The following is a 25,942-nucleotide window of genomic DNA, read 5'->3' on the forward strand; positions in this document are numbered from 1 at the left end:
CTTTCTCTGTCTGCCTGTTTCTGTCTCTGTCTCTCTCTTTCTATGTATAGAAAGATATACATATATACACACACACACACATACACATCCTATTGGTTCCATTTCTCTGGAGAACCTTAATACAGTTGCCAATCAACTGTACTAGCTGAAGCAGACAAGAAGATTCTATTAACCCCCATTTTACAGATGAGAACAATAAAGCTTGGAAAGGTGAAGCAACTTGTCAGACTGATACGGGTTAATATGAGAGCTGACCAGCAGGTGTGGCCCTTTCCATCTGTCATGGAAAAACTCAATAATAACTTCAGGCAGTAATTAAGGATGGATCTCTGTCCAGAAAAGCAGTTTTACTCCAAAATCACACAACTAGTGAAATTCTTTCAGTAGGTGCACAGAAAACATGTGTATAGAAAGTTAAATGGTACCCGAATTCTTTCCACATACCTACGACCTAGAGATCAGGTGTCAGGATCCACTTCGATATTTTAATACCCAGATTTTCCTGTTGTGCTCCCAAGCTACCTCCCTCTCCTACCGCCCACTAAACTCATAACCAAACTTGCTCACCATCAGCTCGGCTCTGAGCTAAAATGGTCACCATTTCGCCTTTGGGGATTTCTAACAGGTAGAGAACGGCATCCTCCCGAACGAGCCCTCTGAAATCCTGTGTGTTCACCTGATCGGAGGGGCAAACAGAAAAAGCAAAACAAGAAGAAATAAGTTGTTTTCAAAAAGGTGCCACCTGCTTCTGATCTGTTTGTTTTCATCAGGGCCTGCCCACAGCAAACCTCAGATGTAAAGAAGTCCTTCGTGCCCTACCCAGGGACTCTTAGCACCCGGCCTGGGCTGTGGGTACCACCGTATCCTCCTGCCTCCCCACACTGCACACCCCTTAGGACTATGCCGTTCCACCAAGGACTCATCACTGGATCAGGTTAGAATTTCTTGTAGCTGTGTCTGCTTCCCTCTCTTCTTTGAATCTCCTGTAGAGGTGGCCAGGAAGGTACAAATCCAATTACTGTAATGCAATAAGGACTGGTGGGGTCTATGGTAAATGAGCGTGCTGGCCCAGCTTAAGGCACTAATACTTTTCAAATAGATTCAAATAAAAGCCTGCAAAGAAGGATTCCGACCAAATCCACCTTTCTCTTACAGCTTCTAGCACCTGAAATTGAAGAACATTAGTCTTAGGTGGCAGACCATTAGCCTAATCTATAGGCTTTTAGTTTAAGCTTCTGATACATAATGGGCAAGAAGTTCACATTTATTCCCCACTGAGTAGGGTACACTGTAAATAGTGCTCAGAAGACAAGTTAGAAAGCAGGTAAAACTGAAAAGTGGGACAAAGAAAAAGACATTTTGACATCTTTGTCTTGTACCTTGAAAACCACTTTAAAACAGAATAATTACACATAAGTAAAATGTAAAAATGATTTTAAAGTACCTAATATTTTGATAATGTATTACAGAAGTGAAGATACAGAATTCCTCTGAAATATTTTCTTCAGTCACTGAGGACTTGTAGAATCCTTTAATCAAAGAGTAATGCCTTACTACTGAAAAAAATCATTAATTGAGTCTAATTTAATTAAGGTTGGAATTTACCATTAAGTGAAAATAGGCATGAGATTAAAATTTACTTGGTGCGTTTAAAATAGAGTGATTTACTAAACCAATCACGTCAACTTTTCCATTGAAACAATATTTATAGCACTTAAGACAGCTCATTCCCATCTCTCTGTCCCTGAATTAGGGATATTCACGCTTTGGTAATTAATCCTTTCTTATGCACCATCTGCAGATCTACATCTGTGTCTATATGTGGCCACGTGTATGTTTTTATATGCACTGTACATGCTTGCATTTGTTTATTTAAATAAGATAGGGCCACAGGGCATGGGGGAAGACCTTGGAGGTCCCTCTGTCCTTCTCTATTCAGAGACTGACCTTCTGTCAAGCCAAAAACTATAATGGTCAAAATTAAAGCAACACCTGGTAGCTAAAATCCACATGGTTAATAACCAAACTTAGGAGCTTTTTTTTCTCTTTCCCTTCCTCTAATAGTTTCTGAAAGAGAAATGACAATCATACCAGGTAAAAAAATAAGCAAAGAGATAGGTAAGCCAAGCACTAAAGCACGTGCACTTCTGTTAGTTACAAGGCACATATTTCGCCACAGCACACTCACTTTTTCGTTCCACATGTCAAGCTGTCACCTTTACAAAAGGAAGAGCTGCACTTAAAAAACCCACAGCAGAGTAAAGTGCTTACTGTATGTACATTGTACCCTGATATATTCAATTTGACCATGAAAAGGAGTGCTGAAACAAATTAAAGGAAAAAAGGCCAAGACAGCACTTTGGTTAGGTTGTACAGCCCTCCCCAATAAATATCCTCTTCCATTATCTATTTAGTAGTCTACACGGTCTAGCTGTGTCTGCTGTGAGCCTGAAGAGGATTCTGTGTCAGCTACGCTAAGGCTGTGTCGCAACTTCTCTGCCCCGGTAGGTGAGCTCAATCTTTTTCACCCCTTTGAAGAATTGAGGGCTCCTTTTGTAGTCAACAGAAAATTTCCACACACCCAAGAATGAGGACCATCTACTGCCTGACCTCCAGATGAGACTACTGCAAAAGAAGCTGGTTCCTGGGCTTCCCTGGTGGCGCAGTGGTTGAGAGTCCGCCTGCCAATGCAGGGGACACGGGTTCGTGCCCCGGTCTGGGAAGATCCCACATGCCGCGGAGCAGCTGGGCCCGCGCGTCCGGAGCCTGTGCTCCGCAGTGGGAGAGGCTACAACAGTGAGAGGCTGGAGTACCGCAAAAAAAAAAAAAAAAAAAAGAAGCTGGTTCCCACAGTTTCTTCCTTGTCGCCAAGGTGGTAACAGGAAACAAGACACTTTCTCAAGTAGAAAACATTGTGTATCACGACTTTTACACATGGAAGTGACTCTCATTTTGACGACTTAGAGAGGTCTGTCAAGCCCCTAAGTGAATTTACTATTTTTTTTCATGAAAATTCTAAAAATCCTTTTCCCCACAGGGTACAAAAATATGTCATCCTTGAACCTTCGTGAGCAAAAGTTTCCAAATTCCTACCTGACTTCCTACGGTCCCACATCAGTTAGGAAACACGCTTTTTCTTCTTTGGCATCAGCCCACGAGTAAATTGGTATAAGCTGGCACTCAAACAGGGCTCTTATCGGTAGCACTTGGTAAGTGCTATTTCCTACGATCATGTGGTACCCTGAGGTTCACTCAGGTACACTTAGTCTTCTAGGATCCTGTCCAGAGCCGAAGAGGGTCTAGAATGTCACTGGAAAGCTTCAGCAAAGCTCAAGGTCAAGGTTTGCTCTTCATCGGCTCCAGAAATGAAATCTGAACTACCACCATGAGGCCAAGGGCCAAGAAGGAAAAGGACCACCTCTTTTTGTGCTCTGCCTGCTTCCTTTGGGAATTCTGCTTTTCTCCCCTCTCCTCTGAGGCTAGACGCTCTTACCAGACCACCTAGTACGCATAAGAAATGCAAGTTTACAGAAGCAGAAATTCTGGTGTAGACAATTCCCCAGCATTCTGTATTTTTATAGTCACAAGGTACTCAGTGTTCCTGAAGTTAATACTGAAGTCAGTGGAAAATACATGATAAAATGTCAGAGATGAGTTGGTTATCCTTTTTTTTAAACCAATAGATTATACAAACATATATATAGTAAATTGAAAAGTACCAATATTTGATTAACCAGGGATTCTCCTTCCTGGACAATTTTAGATGTAAGTAACACACTGAATGGCAGCAACTCGTTAGTTTCCAACAGGATAAAGAACAGACACTGACTTTCCTACTCTGTGCCAAGAACTCTGCTGGGCGCCTTGCGAGTATCATCTGTTCTAATGTTCCCAGGGTGCCTGCGAGGCAGGTATGCTTATCCCCATTGAACAGATACAGAAACCCGAGTCTCACAGCCGAAGCCAAGGCCACAGACTCATATGAAGCTGGGACAGGATTCAAATCAGATGATCTGATGCCAATACCCACCTTTGTTCAGTTCCAGCACACGGCCTGAAGAGTGACAACCAAGCAGGGGCATCAACTAAAACCCAACCATTAGCAGGATCTTTTGAAAGCTCTTCTACCTAGCCCTTTAGCTGAAGTCTCCATTTTTTTGTTAATCAAACTAATAAAAATCTTTGTGAGGGTCTTGAACACTATAAAGTCCCACAGACATAGGGATGAGTTTTGGGTTCCAGGACTAGGAGACAGGACCCATTCGAAGGAAACAGAGACCTGATGCTTGGCAGCAACAAACCTGCAGTTGGTCTATTTTCACAAGCTGGACCACTTTCCTGTCCCTTATGTAAGACCCTCCAGAAAACCCCACTCTTCCCCAGTAACATTTAGAAACAGGGCTGGGATTTCCTACCTTCAGAATCTGGTCCCCTTCTTGAAGACCTTCTTGCTCCGCTGAGGTACCCTCTTGAATGCCGGCCACAAATATCCCGACATCATTGCCACCGGCCAACCGGAGGCCCACACTGTCTCCCTTCTTGAACCTCACCATTTTGGTATTGGGGCTGCAATGGGTTCCGTTTCAGGAAAGAAAGATGGGAGATTTTTTTGGGGGGGGTTGGGGGCGGGGTAAAGGAAAACCAACATTAGCAGTGAGCAATTTAATTTATTCTATCTATAGAGTGATTTACCCTTTTAAAATATCTCTCTCGGGGCTTCCCTGGTAGCGCAGTGGTTGGGGGTCCACCTGCCGATGCAGGGGACACGGGTTCGTGCCCTGGTCCGGAAAGATCCCACATGCCGTGGAGCGGCTGGGCCCGTGAGCCATGGCCGCTGAGCCTGCGTGTCCGGAGCCTGTGCTCTGCAACGGGAGAGGCCACGGCAGTGGGAGGCCCGCGTACCACAAAAAAAAAAAAAAAAAAAAAAAAAAAAAAGCTCTCTCTCATTTTTCTCACATAATCTATAGTTTTATCTTCCTTGGGGCTGTGAGATGAATATCAGTAGGCCACTTTACCAGTGAAGAACAGAAATAGAGAATGTTTAAGTACACTCATTCAAGATTAAAAGCAAATAATGGGCAGGATTAGAGCAAAAATCAAGGCCATCTGATTCCTACTTCAGGATTCTTTCAAAGGAAAGCCTGCTGACCCCATAGGGATCCTGTCAAATGGAGACACAGCCTGGGTCCAGGGAAGCAGGATCCGAATCCAGAGGCCACTGCTTGGAAGCAGGGGTTCTCACTGTCAAGTGCAGAGCACTGTATCACTTCTCCCCTCCCTCCACATGCCAGGATCACCTGTCACTATAGCCCCTACAGAGGCACCATACTTAAGCAATACTTCATCCATGTGGGCGTTCTTGACCTGGCAAACTCAAGTATTCAAAATAACATCTGGAAAACTAGCCAGGTAAGCAGACAAAGTTAACATTCACTCACTTCCACATTTTACTCGTCCTACAAACGATTTCTCTTTCTCACAAACAGTAGCAATAGGGGTTGGTTAAAGGGCAGCTGATTATATGCAAAATCACCATCTATAGTTTAAGAAAACCATTCTTCCAAATTTCCATTAAGGAGATAGAGCTGTGTGGAGGAAGAAAGGGGGAAAGCAAGAAAGACTGAAATACATACCCATATATTGCTAAATCTTCAGGACTCGGACGAAGAACAGTTCTTGGGGCTGGTTTTGGTGGAGGAACTGTGGATTAAAAAACATCATTACCGACCTGGACGAACAGGCTTTGTCTTGTCTCTAAATATAAAGATCACAAAATCCACAAAAAATTCAAGTCTGTACCCTATGCTACATATGTTATCACATCAAACAAAAATGTCTTAAGTTTAAGTTTGAGGCATTAGTAGGTGTCAATGATTTCTCAAAAGAAGTGAGAAGAAAATGAACCTTTAAAATCCAAGATGCATAATCACGTTTACAAGCAGGTAGCATTTTTTAAGTAACTTAAAAGCCATGTAATAATGCTGTTTTTTTTCCATGGATAAATATTTATGCATTTAAATCATGATAATTTTATGGGGTTGGGGGCAGGGGTAGGGAATGGAGTTGAGATCAGAAATGGGACATAAAAGGACTTCAACTAATCAAATTTGACAAAATGTGACTGTGACATAATTAGAAGTATGTATTTGGTCTCTTCCCCACCCTCAGAGATCCTAAAGTCCCTTTCATCTCTGGAGTGAAACGGGTGCCAGGAGTATCTTTTGCTCTAATGTTCCATCTTTGAGGCCAGTTCCTGACACAGAGGTCCTACATCCCTTGCAATTTCCTGGGTGATGGGAGCATCCTTTGTTCTAAAGAGATGACTCCTGGAGAGCCTCAGGATGGGGCTGGTCACCAGGAAGAGAAAGCCATGCACATGACAAAGCCCCCATAAACAAGGGGATTCAGAATGCTTCAGGGTGGGTGAAAATATTGAGGTGCTGGGAGGGTGACGTGCCTGGAGAGGGCAGGAAAGCTCTCCACCCTCTCCCCAGACATTGCCCTATGCAGCTCTTCCATTTGGCTCTTCCTAAATTGTATCTTGTATTTAAAAAAAAAAAAAAAAGTAATAGTAAATAAAGTGCTTTCCTGAGTTCTGTGAGTCATTCTAGCAAATTATCAAACTTGAGGAAAGAGTCACGGGAACCCCCAGTTTAGAGCTGGTTGGTCGGAAGTGAAGGCGGCAACCCGGGACTCGTGACTGGCGCCTGTAGTGGGGGCATCTTGTGAGACGGAGCCCTTAACCTGTGGGGTCTGCACGAACTTGGGTAGTCAGTGCCAGAACTGAATTGAACTGTACGACACCCGGTCGGTGTCTGGAGAATTCGAGAACTGGTAGTTGGGCAGAGGACAAAACCCACACAGTTGGTGTCAGAAGTGTTGTGAGCAGATAACAGTTCAGGTTGGGATCAGGGATGGGAGACAAAAGGACCATGACTAATGAAACATAACAAAAGGTGACCAATCTGTTGGCACACAGAAAGAGCTGTTATTCTTTGTATTTTTCTCAATATTAAATGAGACAGGAGTGCCTCTTCCATATATAAAAATGATTTTAAAATAATTTCTCTCTCTCTTTCCAGCCACCTTCTGGAATTACCAAGCACTGACACCTGAACATGACTGTTTAAAATGAGCCTCACCTGGGGCTTCCTCTTGGTATGTGGGTTCCTTGCTGGGCTCTGCGCTCACTGCAGCTGCAATATCTCCAGTGGACTTAAAGGGAGTGGGTGTGGCGCCCATCCTGGACCATCTGCTATGCGTGTCCTCTCTTGAACTTAAGCACACGTCATGTTAACGTCTCATCATGTGACAGATTTGCAAATACATATGTGCGTATGCTCACAGGGATGTGGGCGAGGGAAAATACTCATCATCTTACTTTGGTCTTTCCTTCAGCTTTTCATTCGAGGAATGATAATCATAATCGGAATACTGCTGTCGTCTGTCCTCCGGAGAAAATGATTGGTTTGACTCTATTTCTGAGATATCTGATTTCAAAAATAAGAAAAGACTTCTTAATAAAACATTTGAGACCTGTGCCAGAAATTATTCTATTCTCTGGGCAAGGAAACAGGGGAAATGGAAGAGAGGGCAGGCAGTAAATGTGCTATTAGTCTGAGTCTTTCGTTGAAAAAAAAAAAAAGAATCTGATCGTTTGAAAGCAAAGGCATTAATTAACAAAGAGGGCTCTAAATCCAGAATTTTATGTTCCTCTTTCATCATACTTTCCATCAAAGCTGACACTGAAGAGACAAAATCCAATGATGGGAATATATATATGTGTGTGTGTATGTGTGAATCTATATTAATGTATATACACAGGTACACACACACACACACACTCATTTTGAGTGTGCACATAGACCAGTGCTTCTGAAACTTTAATGTGCGTACATATCACCTGGGATCTTGTTAGAATGCAACTCTTCTGGGCCGGGCCCGAGATTCTGCAATTCCGTCAAGCTCCTGGATGACACGATGCTGCTAGTGGGCTAAGCAGCACACTTGGAGTAACAAGGAAATAACCCGTAAGCTCCTAGCACCCTGGCATTACTTCCTGTGCTCTACGTGTTTTCCTGTATTCAGAGCAGTAACCACCTGATTAGACATTGTATATAATAGAAATTAAACCAAGTTTTAAGGTTTTATAAAGTAATTCTTTTAAAGATCAACAAGTCCATTTCTAAACTTGAGAACTTAATATTTTCTAAACTTTTCTGCACAAAGCCAATACTAGATGATTAAGTAGGAAATAGCATGCCTATTTATTTTTATTGGTAGTTTTTACATGGTTAAAATGTTATCGTAGGTACTGTATGTCAACTATACTTCAATTAAAAAAATAAAAATAAATAATAAAGACATGCCCAAGAGCCCCCCGCCCCGCCAAAAAGTAAAGGGCTAAGAAGACACAAGACCATTTTGAAGGACAAGAAGTTGGATTTGGCTGTGGAAATTAATGAAGAGAGACCAAATAAATAAATGTTATCTTATGTAAAATTCATATTCAAATTAAAAAAAAAGAAACGACTATAGCTTCATAAGAGAAGAGGTGACACAGATTGCTAACCAATGAATACCAGACTATTCATCCATTCTGATTGAGTCTATTATAGTGTCTACCAGTTTTAACTATCCTCTACATTGTCTTCTCTTTGTTGGAAATATTAACAGTCACTTAAAAAAAAATCACATGATAAAGCACAAGAATGAGCAATTTACAAATGTATGTGGTTAGTTCTGTGAACCACTCCCACATACATTTTTTTACTAACAAGTTTTGTTTTCAATGGCCTCAGAGTCCGCAGGGATTCACAAGTACACCAGAATTTCATACTGGAATCCTAATTTCAACAGACCCTTTAATAAGAAAATAACAACCAAACCTGGAATTAAAGTTTAAAAGAGAGGCTTCTGTTAGAAATTTAACTTCCAGGTGAATGGCTATGCTAGATAGAGATGACAATGCAGAAGCAACAGTCTTCCTCTCCTCCAGCTCAGCTCACAGCCTCCCCTTTCTTTACCTTCTATTTCTGAGTCGCTGTCATTTAACGAGGGGATGTTGATGAGCGTCTGCTTGCTGTCCCTCAACACCACGAGCTGGAGTTTTCCTCTTGACTTTTCTATCAGTTTTCGGGCATCCGTTAAAGACATGTTCTCAGTTACGGTTCCATTTATCTGTGTTTATGAAGAAGAGTAATGTTCCATGCAATACAACTACCCACAGCAAAACAGAAAATTCTTATTTTCCTCTTCTAAAAAGTTAAGGGCTTTGCTCAGTTACTCAAACAGACGTGGGCTTTAGGATGACTGACTGAATAAAAATGAATTATCCTTTAAATTAAATATAACCCCACATGCCTGGAACCCAAACACAGGCCTGAGAAAGCTGTAGTGTACTTAAGTTACTCTGCTAATTTATTTAACTTCCAAGCTCAAGACGATGGTTTGGTTTACTACTGGAACATGTTTCCTGACTAGAGAGGTTTACAAAAACGATTAAATATTCAGCATTCATATACCACCAACTTGCCCTCTCATCTTTCCTTCGTTTAGAGAACAGGAGCTTAAACTTTTAATAAACAGGGAAGAAGAAAGACTTTGTTGAGATTTTTTAAAAATTTATTTTAATTTATTTTATTTTTGGCTGTGTTGGGTCTTTGTTGTGGTGCGCGGGCTTCTCATTGGTGGCTTCTCTTGTTGCGGAGCATGGGCTCTAGGCACGCGGGCTTCAGTAGTTGTGGCTCGTGGGCTCTAGAGCGCAGACTCAGTAGTTGTGGCGCACAGGCTTAGTTGCTCTGCGGCATGTGGGATCGTCCCAGATCAGGGCTCGAACCCGTGTCCCCTGCATTGGTGGGCGGATTCTTTACCACTGCACCAGGGAACCCCCAAGATTTTTGTTTTTAACTGACACTACACTATTACAAATCTCCAAGTCTGGTTTTCCTGATAAAAATGATCTCTCTGCTGCCCTTCCAGGCTTTGTCTTATTATTGACTCCTATCTCAACAAAGTTTCACTGACTTGGCACTTGAATGCGGAAATACAGACTAGGAAGCTGAGCATGAACCCACCCACCTTGAGAATTATGTCTCCTTCATGCAGGTTGCCATCTTTAGATGCTAGACCTGTTCCGGTCATTTCCTTTATGAAGATCTGACTCCCGAGCCGGAGACCATACTCTAGAAGACAAACACACAAACAAACACATATTTCATCAACGTGTTCAGAAAACTAAGGCTGGCTTTTAGGATGATTTAAAAATATGTATGCAAAATTAATTTTGCATGTGAGACAGTCTGTAAGCCCACCGGCCTTCACTTGTCAAAACAGTCGATGTCATTAAAAAAAAAAGAAAAAGAGGCAGAGGGACTGTTCTAGATTAAAAGAGACATAAAAACCAAATGCACTGCGTGAAACTTCACTAGATCCTCAATCCAATATGGGGTAGAGGTGGGGGGTAGGGGTGGATTACATTATTTTGGAGCAACTTCAAAATAAACTGCACTATAATATACTAAAAGGCATATTAATGCTAACTTTCTTAAGAGTATTAATGGCATTATGGTTATGAAGGGCAATGTTTCTATCCTTGGGAGATACCTGCTGAAATATTTAGGGGTAAAGGGTCATTTTGCCTGCAACTTACCTTCAAGTGGTTCCAAAACACCATTTAGAGACAGAGAGATGCGGTAGGGGAGGAAGACGGGGGAGGGAGAAAGGGAAAAAAAGGAGAAATAAAACAAATGTGGCAAAATGTTAACAATTGGTAAAACTAGGTGAAGGCTATTTGAGTTATTTGCCACAAAATTAACACTTTTCAAAACAAAATGTTGGGGAGAAAAAAAAAACAATTCAGTACATCTTAACAGGCGTGTTCTACTGACAATACAGTTGCCTACAGGAAAGTACCACAAATAGCAAACCCTCTATCTGTAACAATTTAGATTGTGTGGGATTTGGCACTGAAAAAATGTCACTGTGTGAAGAAAAGGGGTAGATAAGCCAGCAAAGCAACAAATAAAGTATTCAACTAAAACTGGCACAGCTCTGGGGATTTATGGACTTTGCATTGTTCTCAAGAAAAACCACTGTATTTACTAAGTATGTACATTTGAAAATATTTTAAATACTATTCAGACTATTCTGATTTTACTTATTAAACATGTAAAAATACACACTTTAAGGATGAATTTTGGTTATTTTAGGAAGCTACCTAAACCTAGCAGGTTTGAAAAGAGGCACACTCAAATTTTATTATTATTGTTATGGACTCAGTGAAGTCAGAAACAGAAAAATAAGTATCGTATATTAACGCATATTTGTGGAATCTAGAAAAATGGTACGGATGAACCTATTTGCAGGGCAGGCATAGAAAGGCAGACTCGGAACGGATGTGTGGACACGGTGGGGAAGGGGAGGGTGGGATGAATTGGGAGATCAGGTTTGACATATATACACTACAATGTATAAAACAGATAGCTAGTAGGAACCTGCTGTATAGCACAGGGAGCTCAGTTTGGTGCTCTGTGATGGCCTAGTTGGGTGGGATGGGGGGTGGGAGGGAGGTCCAAGAGGGAGGGGATGTGTGTATGCATATGGCTGATTCACCGCACTGTGCGGCAGAAACTAACACAACATTGTAAAGCAATTATACTCCAATAAAAAAAAAAATCTTATCAATTCAAAATAAAGTAACTTTCTGCCACTTAGAAGTAGATTTAAAGAGAAGTTTTAAGTGACTTATAGTAAGCTAGATTCAGATCTTACCACAAGGATTAAAGCTGTTAAGGTCCACCCCTGCCCTTTAGGGAGCTGATACTCAAGAAAGAATAAAGGTAAGACAGACAGCATTTTCTTCAGGGATGGCAATTCCTTACAGGTTAAACAGCCTCACAGCCCAGGACAGAAGGTTGAGACAAACTTGAGCAATGACTTCTTTCTCACGTGTCAACAATTCCTCCATCCTCTTAAAAACTGCACTCTTATTGTAAAATTACAAATAGGTTGCTATTGGTATGTTTGTGGGCACCTCTCAAATGAGGAAAAAAAGTCAGTTGGCCATCTTCTAAGACTTCTACCAGCAAGGCTATCTGATGCCCATGAAACATGTAAAAGCTGGCCATGTGAATGGATCCTATTTTTCTTAATCAAATGTAGGTTTTGCCTGCAGCCAGATATTTGTAAAGATTAATTCTTATGCAACTCTAGCCAGTGATAGCTAAACTACCGTGTCATCTTAGCAAAAGGTGGCTTAAAAAATCTTTTAAAAAGCAGAACTTTGGAAAAAACAAACAAGCAAACACTGAATTCTAAGTTTAAAAAGCAAAATGGCCCAGAAGCAGTAAAATGGCGCATCAGCAAAGGGGCATGAGCCCTCTCTGTTCCTTACTAGTATTACTAAGACCAGGCATGATGTGGGCAGTTTCTTAGGACAAACATCTTTTTAATTGTGGGTCACAACTCATGAGTGAGTCTTGAAATCAATTTAGTGAGTTGGGACCAGTATCTTTTAATTTAATGTAAGAGAACCTCTCAAAAATCATCACTCAGAGTTAAGTACCGTTCCGTGAAACACCTGGCCAAGTTTTTCACATATTGGTGCCTCCACGATTATTTGCAAGATGTGGTTCTTTCTGTGGCAGGAGGAGGGGGGGGAAGAGAAGGAGAAAGAGGAAGAAGGGGAAGAGGAGAGAGAGGGGGAGGAAAATACTGAAAAGCACTGCAACGGGGAACTCAAGAATCTGGGTGCAAGTCCTACTGGACGTGCATCAGCCTTCTGTGAAGGAGGCCTTGTGTCAAGTTATCTTTCTCAAAACTTCTCTACGGTCCACAATCTGGAAGCAGAATGGTTTTTACTCTGCAATTCTTGGGGGTTGATGAATTAATACGTCATTATCCATGGTTATAAAGATTTTCTAGAATTCTTAAATCTCCCAAGATTCACATTCCTCAGAGATAGTACCATCTCAACTTTCACCTTTGTTTTCTGGACCTGGGCTCCAGTATCCCATTATTCGCATCCTTGCAGTTACCTCAATATCCTTTCAATAGATACCCAATTGTATAACTCAACTCTTTAAGCTCCTCTAGAAGAACTAAAGAAAACAAACCCTCTCATCTGATAGGCTCTTTAAAATGCAAATTCCCAACCTAAAAAGCAAGAGGTCTTTCACTTTGCCCTCTTGGGTACTCTTATCTTTTTTCCTCTTTGAAGGAGGACAATTAGAGAACATGCAGAGATAAAAGATGTTACCAGGAATTCAAAAAGTTGGAAGCTAAAAATCAATGCAGGGAATAGCTCAACATGGGGCTCTAAATCCCTGTTCATTCACCTACTTGTTTCCTATCATCTATTTCCAAGAGATGAAGTTTGAGCTCCAACTCCACCACTTACTTACCAGCTTCAAGATGTGGGCATGTCACCTCCCATCTCTGAGTTGCAGAAGCCTCACCTCACTGCAAGTGCTACTTGCTTGTCCAGCTGCCACAAAGGGGTTTAGTTAATCTGGATGTGCTTAAGCGTATGCAACTGCTCCAGGCACGCAACATGGGACGGGCAGCCTGGGCCAGAGCCTGCCTCATCTGTGGACACACCAAAAACCTCTCTGCACCTTGCTATACCCACCTGTAAAAGAGGAATGAAGTCTCCTACCTACCACAAAGGCTTCTGGTGAGGATTAAATTAGAAAGTATTTATTCCACAGAGGGCCCTGGCATAGAGCAAAAACTCAATCAAGATTACCTGGAGTATTGTCCCCTACTGTGGTTTCAACAGTTTAAGCTACACTGGGTTCACCAAGAGAGCCTGTTAACACAGAGACCCCAGGGGCCACCCCAGTGCTTCTGATTCAGTGGGGGCTGGTCTGGGGCCTGAGAATCTACATTTCTAATAAGCGTCCAGGTGATATTTATGCGGCTCTGAGAACCACTGGCCTATTAGTTTAAAGCCAGATTTCCACCACCTGGCTTAGTCACTGATGATACAACTTTGTGCAAGTCAATGAACTTTTCTGTGCCACTAGTTTCCTTGTCTATAAAATGAAGATATGACTAACTCCCACAGAGGGTGGTGGTGAGGACAAAATGAGCTAATCTGTGCAAAGCATTTATTAGGTCAGTGCTTGGCACACAGCAGGTTCCACGTAAGAGTTAGCTATTATAGTGCTTTTTCTTCATCAAGCATGACTACCTTCATTTGCTTTGCTTTTCATCAGAAGGATCCCGATGGGCCTGTCCGAGTCCAGCTGTCCCCGCGGCTCGGGGCTGGGGCTGCGGGAGTGGAGGTGCTCGCGGCTGCGGCTCCAGGACGTCCCGTACCGGGCATCGGGCTGGGCCCTGCGGCCATACTCCCGCTCCGGGCTGTAGGCGCGATCGTAGGTCGGGTCAATGCTCCGGCCGCGGCTCCTCTCCCGGGCTCGCCGGTAGTCATCGTCGTCGTGGTCCAGGCCCCGCTCGAGGCTGCGGCCACGGCTGCGCTCTCGGGCTCGCCGGTAGTAGTAGTCGTCGTCGTGGTCCAGGCCCCGCTCCAGGCTCCGGCCGCGGCTCCGGTCCCGCTCCCGGCTGCGCGCCCGGTCGTGGGGACGACCCCTCTCCAGGCTGTCCTCCCAGCTGCGGCTGCACTCTCCGCGGCTGCTGGGCCGGCTCCTCTCGCTGTACCCGCTGCGCGCGCTTCTGCCATCAAATTCGTCCATCAGCTCGAAAGCCCGGTCATGCTCGTGGACGGGAGGGCTGCCCTGCGGCGGGGCCAGCTGGACCTTCCGGGGCCTCTTGACCACCTGTCACAAAACAAACAGTGGGGACGCAAGACAATCACAACCAAACATAGAGAATGCAGTGGTTAAGAGCCCGGGTTCTCCTTCCAGTAAAACTCTTGTGTCCCCACCCAGTTGCTAAGCCTCAGGGTCCTCATCTGGAAAATGAGGACCCCCTCAGGGGGGTCAAGGATAAAATAAGACAATAAGTATAAAACTCTGAGCACAGTGCCTCCAAAATCTGCTTCTACTCAAAGTGTGAAAAGCACCAAAGGGATTTAAATCACTAAGTTACAAAAATGAAAATCCAGAAAGTGAGACATTCTGTACACAAGTGCGTAGGTTCATCTAAAAGTCAATGTCATTCAAAAGAGGTGGGAGGCAGGTAAGGGGAGAGAGGAGGTAAAAGAGGGATCCTTTAAGATTAAAATGGACCGACGAGGGCGCTGAGTGGAGGCAGCGAAGAGCGCTCGGGCGGACCACTCCGCTTTCCCGCGCCGCGCAGCCTCCCGCCCTCCGCCTCCTGTTCGGACCCGCCGCCGGCTTCTCCTCCCGAGACTGCCCTCAGCCCGCGCACCAGTCGGCTCCGCTATGGCGACCCGCAGCCCCAGAGTCGTGATTAGTGATGATGCACCAGGTCATGACCTAGATTTATTCTGTAGACCTAATCATTATGCTGAGGATTTGGAAAAGGTGTTTATTCTTCATGGACTAAATATGGACAGGACCGAACAGCTGGCTTGAGAATGTGATGGAGATGGGAGGCCATCACATCGTGGCCCTCTGTGTGCTCAAGGGGGGCTATAAATTCTTTGCTGACCTGCTGGATTACATCCAAGCACTGAACAGAAATAGTGATAGATCTATACCTATGCCTAGATTTTATCAGACTGAAGAGCTACTGTAATGACCAGTCAACAGGTGAGGTAAAAGTAATTGGTGGAAAATGTAAAACCGATAGCTAGTAGGAAGCAGCCGCATAGCACAGGGAGATCAGCTCACTGCTTTGTGACCTAGAGGGGTGGGATAGGGAGGGTGGGAGGGAGGGAGACGCAAGAGGGAGGAGATATGGGGATATATGTATACGTATAGCTGATTCACTTTGTTATACAGCAGAAACTAACACACCATTGTAAAGCAATTATACTCCAATAAGAATGTTAAAAAAAAAAGTAATTGGTGGAGATGATCTCTCAACTTTAACTGGAAAGAATGTCTTGACTGTTGAAGATATAACTGACACTGGCAAAACAAGGCAAACCTTGCTTTCCTTGGTCAAGCAGCATAATCCAAAGATGGTCAAGGCTGCAAGCTTGCTGGTGAAAAGGACCCCTCAAAGTGTTGGATATAGACCAAACTTTGTTGGATTTGAAATTACAGACAAGTTTGTTGTAGGATATGCCCTTGACTACAATGAATACTTCAGGGATTTGAATCATGTTTGTGTCATTAGCGAAACTGGGAAAGCAAAATACAAAGCCTGAGAGTTCGAGTTTGGAAACCTCTGGAGTCCCATTGAAATCACCAGGAAAATTACCAAATGTTCTAGTTCTGTGGCCAGCTGCTTAGCAGAGCTTACTGCATGTATCTTCTAAGAATTTTATGTTTTGTATTTTAGTTGCCGAATTCCCGAACTCTTTATTTGCACTATGAGCCTATAGACTGTCAGTTCCCTTTGGGTGGATTGTTGTTTGACTTGTGAATGAAAAGTCTCTTAAACCACACCACTATTGAACGAAAATATTGAAACTGTATCTGTAAGAAACATTTAAAGACAAGAATATATTAGTTTTTTAATTGATATTTTAATTTTTATATATTCAGGAAAGAACAGAAGTGATTGAATATTGTTAATTATACCACTGTATGTTTAGAAAAGAAGCAGTCAGTTTCATATCAGTGACAGCATTTAGAGGTATTGTTATGTTGGATACACCATATGTCCTGGAATTACTTTAGTAGATTTCAGGAGCATTAACTGTATTTTCCCGCTTGTTCAGATTATTTCTGGTGAATCTTTGTCAACAGTTCCATTTAAATACAGGTCAATAAGTTCTAAAAACCTACCACTTTTTGAAGTCTTCAATGTAAAAATCCTAAAAATAAAGGCTGTCTCTTTAAAAAAAAAGATTAAAATGGACTAAAGTGATTAGGACCAAATGTGATGAGTGAACTTTGATTGGATCCTGGATGGGGAAGAAAAATCTACCAAAGTCATCTTAGGGTATGGACTGTATATTAAATGATATTGTAGAGTTATTATTACTTTTCTTTTTTTAATTTTAAAGTAATAACAAGTATTTATCTGATTTACAGAAAAGAAATACAATTAAGAGATTAAGGACAAAACTCCATTAGTGTAAAAGTCACTGGCTACTATCTAGCACAGGAACAACTGGATTGCTTCCAGCAGTTTTGAAGCACTAAAAGATCTTAAAATGTGGATGGAGAAACAGATGTGTATATTTCTTTATATTAAGGTTAAATATGAATTTTATTCTGACAAGTCAGACCCAGAATGTTACTTTATCAATTTTTATGCATTTGAACATCTGCAACATATAGCAATCCTTTGTTTAGTAATCTTCAGTATAAATATAAAATTCTGAGATACATGAGAATGTTTTTCAAATCATACTTCTATTTCTTCACAGCTTTATATGTGCAAAATTATACGTAATTATAATTTTCAAACTTTGAATATCCATGTTATTTGATATATCTGTACAGAAAGAGTAAGATAAAAAACATTTAATAAAATTAAATATATCTAATTTGCAAAATTGATGTCTGACATTTGTTGTGTGCTCGTGCAACAAAGAGTGCATAGGTTATTTCTGCAGCAATCAAAAACAAAATCTTTTTAAACTCAGATTTCAAGTTTCCTCTGATAATTATTCTACTCCCTGGAAATACTTTCAAGTTTTGATTTCTAGATGCAATGGGCATTTTGATACATATACATGTATTTTTTCCCTAAACTTGTATATTTTCAAACCATTTGAACATTATAATCCAACTCAGCATGGTGATTTTTTCTTAGAATCTGTAGAAGTCCTCTGTTCAGAATTAATGTAGAGACTCCCAGTGCGCCAATGTGAAAAACCAGGTAAAGATAGTATTATCACTATGCTTTAGTGGGATTTCCTGCAGGTTTAGGATCATAACCATATAGGAAAGTAGCTCTTATTACAAGGATGGCTCCAAGGGAAAAGACACTGGTTGGTACGAAATCTTGTAGTCAAAAATAAGATATCAGTGTTGATAATACTATTCACAAAGAGGTTGCAAATCCTTCTAAAATGTTATCCGCATACTTAATCAGAGCAGCTATTACCAGGCCTCCCAGTGCCTGAACAACAACTGTCCATGTCAGCTGGTTATACCCCTGAAAAAATCCATTCTTTGATTCCAGTTCTCCTTCATAAACATATACACCCATTAACCCAAATATACTCCCCCAAAAACCAAGCTGGATGTTTCTTACCCACACTGATTGTTTGGTTTCTTTTAAGATTTTCTCAAACTAAAACCCAGCAAAGCCACTTGAAAAACATGCTGTGCGAACTGCCATGAGGCCTACGAATTGTGAGCCAGGTGAAAGTTCCTTAGAATTAAGCGCTTGTGGGGCTTCGATGGTGGCTCAGTGGTTAAGAATCCACCTGCCAATGCAGGGGACACGGGTTCAAGCCCCGGTCCGGGAAGATCCCACATGCCGCAGAGCAACTAAGCCCGTGCGCCACAACTACTGAGCCTGTGCTCTAGAGCCCGCGAGCCACAACTACTGAGCTCGCGTGCCACAACTACGGAAGCCGTGTGCCTAGAGCCCATGCTCCACAACAAGAGAAGCCACCGCGATGAGAAGCCTGCACGCCACAACGAAGAGAAGCCCCCGCTCGCCGCAACTAGAGAAAGCCCGCGCACCGCAACTAGAGAAAGCCCGCGCGCAGCAACGAAGACCCAACGCAGCCAAAACTAAATAAATAAATTTATAAAAAATTAAAAGAAAAAGAATTAAGCGCTTGAGAATCTGAGGGCCACTGTACAAAAGCAACTCCTGTCATCGAAATTACTAGGGAGAGCCACTGGTACACACCTAATTTTTTTACTAAGCATCGACACAGAAAATAATGCAGTCCTAAGAATTTTCAACTGATATGTGACCTGATAAGTAGCTGCGTCTAGATTTGACAGTGCCACAGAGAGTAAATAATTCTGAAGAGTATATATCCCTGATGGAATAGCAAGTTTAAGCGTTTCCATAGGTTTGTTAAGAATTTCACCACGTAGTATTCAATTCAGTGCTCTTAGACTACATTTGCTGTCTTTGTAGACTAATAAAATGCAGGCCATTGTTTTCAAAAGTTCAGCAACAGCCACAGCTGTAGATGATAGATAACGAGGCCCCTCCTCTTTTAAAGTCCTAGAATAACACATTGTTAGAACCAAACTGGTAGCCTGAAAGACCAAAATTCCCAAGGAAAGGTATTTTAGATTGGCTGATGATGTCTTATCTTCATTTGCCTGCTAATGTTGGAGGGTCTCCTGCAGAGGTGGCAGGCAGCTGAGGCTCACCCTGGGGACAAGGGCACTGGCAGCAGCAGTTCTGGGAAGTACTCATTTTCGTGAGCCCTCCCAGAGACCGCCATTAGCCCTGCCATAGAGCCTGTAGCTACTTTTCTTAAATAGGATAACAGTAGTATAATTATGCAGATGAATGTCCTTATTTAGGAGACTTGAGAAGTAAGAAGGATTAAACTGTCATGTCTGCAACTTCCCCTCAAACGGTTCACTAAAAATATGTATGTCTGGGCTTCCCTGGTGGCGCAGTGGTTGAGAGTCTGCCTGCCGATGCAGGGGACACGGGTTCGTGCCCCGGTCCGGGAAGATCCCACATGCCGCGTGAGCCATGGCCGCTGAGCCTGCGCGTCCGGAGCCTGTGCTCCGCAACGGGAGAGGCCACAACAGTAAGAGGCCCGCGTACCGCAAAAAAAAAAAAACAAAAAACACAAGTATGTCTTTATATACATACATAAAGAAAAATCAAGTGAATATGGCAGAATATTAACACTGTAGAAGATATATGTGTTGATTATACTAATCTTTGAACTTTTCTTTTTGTTTGAAAATTTTCATAATATAAAGTTGAAAAAAAAGTTAAATACCACACACCCAATGCATCCCCCCCCACCAGCACTGCCCCTAACACACTGTGTTCCAATTCTCGCTTAGTGTGTCCACTTGCCCCACTGGAGTGAACACTCCTTGCAGCTCAGACCTGCTTCAGGTCATTTTCAACCAATGTTTGCTGAATGACTGAGTGAGCTAATAAATGAGTGAATGGTACAGATTGCCAGTATCTCCTAAGAAACAGGAGTTTATGAAGATAGAACAGATCCTGTGAGGGCCTTTACAAATGAGTTTCTGAGCTCATAATTTAGTCTCTAAATGAATGCTGTTTTACCATTGTTCTCAATCTATTTAATTCTCTTAGGGAATAATTGTTTAACCTGGCTCAAGGCAAATTCACTCAGACAAGAGAAGCATTGATCTTAAGTCAGGAGTAGGATAAGGAGACGGCAGGGAGGCATCCCTCACGTACATCTTTACATCACCCTTAACATCATTCTCCCAAAGTACTAAGGATATGGAAATAGTGGTCCCTAGATAGGGCTGAAGAGCAAGTAGTCATTTTCTTCTGGGCATAAAAACAAAGTCCTACCGAGGCAAGCTGAAAACAAACCCAGAACGTACAATGGCAGCGATCTTCCCACTTTTCCTCAGCTGCTGAACAGCAAATGAATGGAGCACGCCTTCCATGGGGGTGCCGTTAACCATGACCACCCTGTCATTTTCTCTGCAAATAAAACAGAAAAACGGAATGTGAAAAACTCCCATCTCATCCCTCTGAATCATTTATTTAGGAACAAATAAAAGTGGCGGATTGACCCAAAATGCTTCTTAAAGGGCTCAGCGTCTAATGACTCCTGAGGCTTAATCCATCAACTTGGTCTGAGCTCTTCTGAGGAAGGAACCCAGGAGCCACTCAGCCCACTGTGGACAGTGTCTCCTGGAAACCACCTGGGGAAAAGGACCCAAACCCACGGGGTCCCTCCAGGAGGCACTGGATAGCAGCAAGGTTTGAGCACAAGTGGAACTTGTGTGTCAGGGCCTCCTTACCCATGGAAAACGGTGCGCTTCAGCAAGTCTACAGATCTCCCCAAAGGAGGTTGATATTCACTTGTGTTTTGGAGGGGATGAAATCAAGAGCTCGCCTCAGATTCTTAAAGAAATTTTGAGGTCACAGAATCCTAACTCTTACTTTGTCTCATCAAAAAAAAAATCATGTAAAAATTCTACCATGCTCTCTGTATGAAAGAATACTAACTTGGAGAGGATCATGGAGATGAAATGCCAACAGAAGCTAAATTTTGGAGCCATGTGGCCAAGGCAGCTGTGTAATTAACTTTAGATTCTGCCCTGAGAAATTATCCTAAGGGGACTCAGACATGCACCTTTTCCAATGGCATTTGCTCTTCAGACCAGAAGCCTGGCGGTTGGAAAACTTGGGTTTTCATCTGGTAAATTTTTCCAATTTCTACATCCCTCTTACAAATTAGATAATCATTAATCAGACTATCCTCATTCTTAACGAATAAAAATGAAAATAAATATAGACAGTGTGGGTAGGCATTAGGGGAAAAAAAGAGCATGCCAATTTTACACTCGATGTTCATAAATGATTCCTAAACCCAGGAATGATAGTTACGATAGATAGTTATAACCATCTTCCTGTGGAAATTATTGCTTTCCTCTATTCAAAGTCTGGATATTCCCAAAGGTTTGGGGATTGTTAAAACATAGTGTGTTATGGTCTCCATTACTGCCTGAAGACTTTTCAATATACATATATAAAATTTTCTTTTCTTTTTGAATTTTAAAAGTGCACACCACTCAAAGCCCCCTGTTTAGGGCCAACCAGTGGGCTGGCAGGGGTTGGGGGCAGGGAGTAAGGACACTCACTGAAGCAGCCCATCGGCGGGCCCACCCGGGAGCACGTCAGAAATGACGATTGATGTCTCCCCATTTTCAAAGTGTGGGTTGTCTCTGCCTCCGGACACTGCAATTCCAAATCCTCTCTTGGAATCCTGTTCATTGGGGTTAAGAGAAAAATTAAAATAAAATCCTTCTATAAGTGGTTTTCAGGATTTATTACAAGCATTCGATAAAATAAAGGTCAAACCAATAACCGGAGACAGCTCAGGAACAGAAGGCTTAGAGAAACAAGTGAGAAACAGAGTACAGCGTCATCATGGTTAGCTGACAGGTTTATAAAGGGAAATTCCTTATCTAAAAGAAACAGCCTTGTGAAAGCTGGACAAGATTGATAGCACAGACTGTAGTTATCACTAGAAGCTGGCAGGGGATGGGAAATTACATCTTCTGTCCAAATAAGGATGTGTTATTGGATTCACCAATCATACCTGTTCTCATATCTAGGCCTGAGCCAGATGGGCCGGTCACAACTGAGTCTATGCTAAAACCATATTTTTAAAGAATACCTTTAACTTCCAAGTTAGGGGAGCTGGTGGTTTCACTTTCATATAGGGTCAAAAAGAAGGAAATGGATTCTAAAGATAAAATCCGAAGATGAACTTAGTTTTGAGATCTCATGAGAGAGCAAAGCATTAAATTCTTTTCTACATGCATATAAGATGGAAATACAGATTAATTAGATTCAAGATTAATAGAGAAATGTATCACAGTGAACCCAAATAATAGAGAATCCCAACTCATTTCGGTGTTTAAAAAAGCTAAGCTCCCGGATTTCATCCAGATCACAGGGGCACGTATGTGACTATCACACTAAATACAGGTTTCATTACGTAAAAATCTTCTCAGAGAATGAAAGAACCCTCACCTCAAGATAAGTTCCCACGTGGGGCCCACTGTGGCAATCGATAACAAACAGCAACACAGACAAGCTGGCTTGTTGTTCATTAATCACACGGCTTTGAATTTGGCAGTGCTATCCCCTGGTACCTGGTTTTACACAGGGAGAGCTCCATCCTCTATACCAGGCCAAAAATGTTTCTCACCTTTGCCAGTTCGGGGTCCAAACTCAAATGGTATGTGGTGGAAGGGCAGAGAGAAGAGTCAGAAGATGACAAGAGGTGAAAAATAAGACCTAAAGGGGGAAGCCGCTCAACTGAAGAAATCATGATTACTGCTCCAGAAGTTTCAGCACTTGAGCACCAATCTGTGTTTTTCTACCTGGATCGATTTAATACACATTTATTCAAGAACCAAATTTGCACTGAAGTCAAGGGTTGAAGTTCATGGTTGTGACGGTCAAAGGAAAACTCTCCCTTTGAGGAACTTACAATCCATCTAAGAGGTGACAGAGACTGGAGAGACTCAGAGTGGAGAAAGAGCCATGCAGGGCCCAGGAAAAGTTAGATGCTGACCAAGGCAGCTTGATGGAATAAGCCTTTGGGATCACGAGTGCATGTCTAGCTTGACTCAACCGCACGCAAGTCACTTACAAACTCTTGGTGGCTGCGCTCGTTTCGAGTGGGGCTAGCACCTATCCTGCCCACCTCAAACTCTGCTGTCAGAATAAAAAGGAACAGAGCTAACATTTATTAAGCAGTGATTATGTGCTGGATTCCAAGTACTAGAAGCTCTTTGTATTACCTAATTAATTTAATCAAGAGGGGCAATACCTGTGAAATACCTTTAAAAATTAAGTAAAATACACTTCCATGTGATCTTACTTCTACTTTCAACCCCACTGTGGGGAGGGGGCTGTTGTTTAAAATCTGATTAATTCGGAACCTATTAATATAATCAGGAGTGAGACAAAGACTACAACCCATGTCTCCTGAGTGCTAAACTAACATTTTAAAATTAGTTTGGGGAACTCCCCGGCGGTCCAGTGGTTAGGACTCCAAGCTTCCACTGCAGGGGCACGGGTTCATCCCCTGGTCAGGGAACTAAGACCCCTCATGCGTGTGGCACAGCCAAAAAACATTTTTTTTTTAATTAAAAAAAACGTTTTTTTCAGTTTGGACTTAAAACTCACTGAGGGAATAAGTTACAAATGCTATAATTAAAATTACAAAAGTTGTAGAAGCTACCTCAACGTCCTTAAATGGAACAGATTATTTCCATTCCTCCCTTCCTTTCCCCTCTTTTTCATAAACTATTCTATCTGGAGACAGGTGAATACATTAATTAACCTCAATACATTAATTAACCTCTATAATTTTCTATACTATACAGACCTTAGCCAAAAAAATAACAACATGCAAATCCTTGTTAATGCAATAACTGTGTTTGTGTAAAAATAAATAAGATCCATGATCTGTTGTGGTATACATATACAATGGAATATTACTCAGCCATAAAAAAGAATGAAACAATGCCATTTGCAGCTACATGGATGGACCTAGAGATTATCACACTAAATGAAGTAAGTCAGACAGAGAAAGACAAATATCATATGATACCACTTATATGTGGAATCTAAAAATGATACAAATGAACTTATTTACAAAGTTGAAACATATACACAGACATAGAAAATAAACTTATGGCTACCAAAGGGAAAAGGGGAGGGAGGGATAAATTAAGAATTTGGAATTAACAGATACACACAACTATATATAAAACAGATAAAGGTCCTACTGAACAGCACAGGGAACTACATTCAATATCTTGTAGTAACCTATAATGGAAAGGAATCTGAAAAAGTGTTTGTGTGTGTGTGTGTGTTTAATGAATCACTTTGCTGTATACCTGAAACATTGTAAATCAACTATACTTCAATTAAAAAAAAAGATCCATGATCTGTAAACTCAAGAACAGACTGTAGCAGATATGACATGTGTAGTACTCACCTTCTGTAGGGTCACAGTGTATTGTTCCCATATCAACTCCTCCATGCCTGGGGCCTGTTTTAGAAAAATCAAAACCAATTTGATTAAAAACACAAACATTTCAATGTTAGAAATAAAACTATAATTCAAAATGTCTCCATAGAAAGGCCAGCTCACACATTCTATACACCAAAGAGTGGGTATTTTTTAGGAACATTACACTACCTATTATATTTTCAAATATACTCTCCTTGAATGAAATGGCAAACTTAACAATACTAGAAAATTAGAGAAAAACATAGGGAGAGATGTACCCTAAGAAGAATGAAATATTAGGGACTTCTCTGGCAGTCCAGTGGTTAAGACTCTGCACATCAAATGCAGGGACCACGGGTTCGATCACTCCTCAGGGAGCTAAGATCCCACATGCCGTGCAGCATGGCCAGAAAGAAAAAAAAAAAGAACGACTAGAATACTAAGTGTTGAGCTTTTTTACTATCACCACTCCAAAACACTGTCATGATAAAAGCCCTTATCTAGAGTTGCAAACAGATATACTCTCATTCTTTAAAAAAAAAAAAAAAAAACTCCCTTCCTCCAGTCAAAGGTGACCTCCTAGGCAAGTTTCATGCATTTTTGTGTGTGGGGGCGGGCGGGGGGATGCCCACGCTGTGCAGCTTGTGGGATCTTAGTTCCCTGACCAGGGATTGAACCCGGGGCCATGCCAGTGAAAGTGCTGAGTCCTAACCACTGCACCACCAGGGAACTCAAGTTTTATGGATTTTTATGTCTAAAGGAATCCTTGGCCTTATCACAGAGACTGCCAAATTGTGTAATCTGTGGGACCCCTTGGCCTTTTCTCCACCAGTATTGTGGGTGTGAAAGATGATGATGCCAGCATAAAGACCACTGGGCTTCAGTTTCTGACAGTATTCTAAAATAGATGTCTAGGGCTTCCCTGGTGGCACAGTGGTTGAGAGTCCGCCTGCTGATGCTGGGGACACGGGTTCGTGCCCCAGTCCGGGAGGATCCCACATGCCGAGGAGCGGCTGGGCCTGTGAGCCATGGCCGCTAAGCCTGCACGTCCGGAGCCTGTGCTCCGCAACGGGAGAGGCCACAACAGTGAGAGGCCCGCGTACCGCAAAAATATAAAAAATAAAAAAATAAAATAAAATAGATGTCTAGACAAACCTGAAAACAGTGGATATCATTCAATAATAATAATAATAATAATTTATTAAATGCAGGCTGCCTTTGAGGGGAAATCCTTAAAGGCAAGAAATGCCAAGAAAGCTCAAAGCCAGA

The 25,942-nt window shown here is 42.0% G+C and overlaps 1 protein-coding gene and 3 pseudogenes across 4 annotated transcripts in view; 1 reads left to right on the forward strand and 3 right to left on the reverse strand.

The window, feature by feature from the left end:
* The window catches only part of TJP2 (tight junction protein 2), a 134,154-nt gene that overhangs the window by 19,480 nt on the left and 88,732 nt on the right, over positions 1-25,942 (reverse strand). For all 4 annotated transcript variants that reach the window (XM_060014647.2, XM_069540768.1, XM_060014646.1 and 1 more), the window contains 11 exons: positions 24,659-24,712; positions 21,780-21,904; positions 20,511-20,613; positions 14,195-14,780; positions 10,081-10,184; positions 9,027-9,180; positions 7,382-7,490; positions 7,143-7,276; positions 5,634-5,700; positions 4,416-4,566; positions 568-676 (listed from right to left, as the gene is read on the reverse strand). In XM_060014647.2, coding sequence (XP_059870630.1) covers positions 568-676; positions 4,416-4,566; positions 5,634-5,700; positions 7,143-7,276; positions 7,382-7,490; positions 9,027-9,180; positions 10,081-10,184; positions 14,195-14,780; positions 20,511-20,613; positions 21,780-21,904; positions 24,659-24,703 — 1,687 coding nt within the window. In that variant the 5' untranslated portion in view covers positions 24,704-24,712. The remainder of the gene's footprint in view (positions 1-567; positions 677-4,415; positions 4,567-5,633; positions 5,701-7,142; positions 7,277-7,381; positions 7,491-9,026; positions 9,181-10,080; positions 10,185-14,194; positions 14,781-20,510; positions 20,614-21,779; positions 21,905-24,658; positions 24,713-25,942) is intronic.
* On the forward strand, positions 15,348-16,500 carry LOC132427316 (hypoxanthine-guanine phosphoribosyltransferase-like; annotated as a pseudogene).
* LOC138414104 (UDP-N-acetylglucosamine transporter pseudogene) lies at positions 17,115-18,399 on the reverse strand (annotated as a pseudogene).
* On the reverse strand, positions 18,581-19,405 carry LOC138414105 (UDP-N-acetylglucosamine transporter pseudogene; annotated as a pseudogene).

Source organism: Delphinus delphis, chromosome 6, assembly GCF_949987515.2.
Source record: "Delphinus delphis chromosome 6, mDelDel1.2, whole genome shotgun sequence".
Taxonomy (NCBI): Eukaryota; Metazoa; Chordata; class Mammalia; order Artiodactyla; family Delphinidae; genus Delphinus; species Delphinus delphis.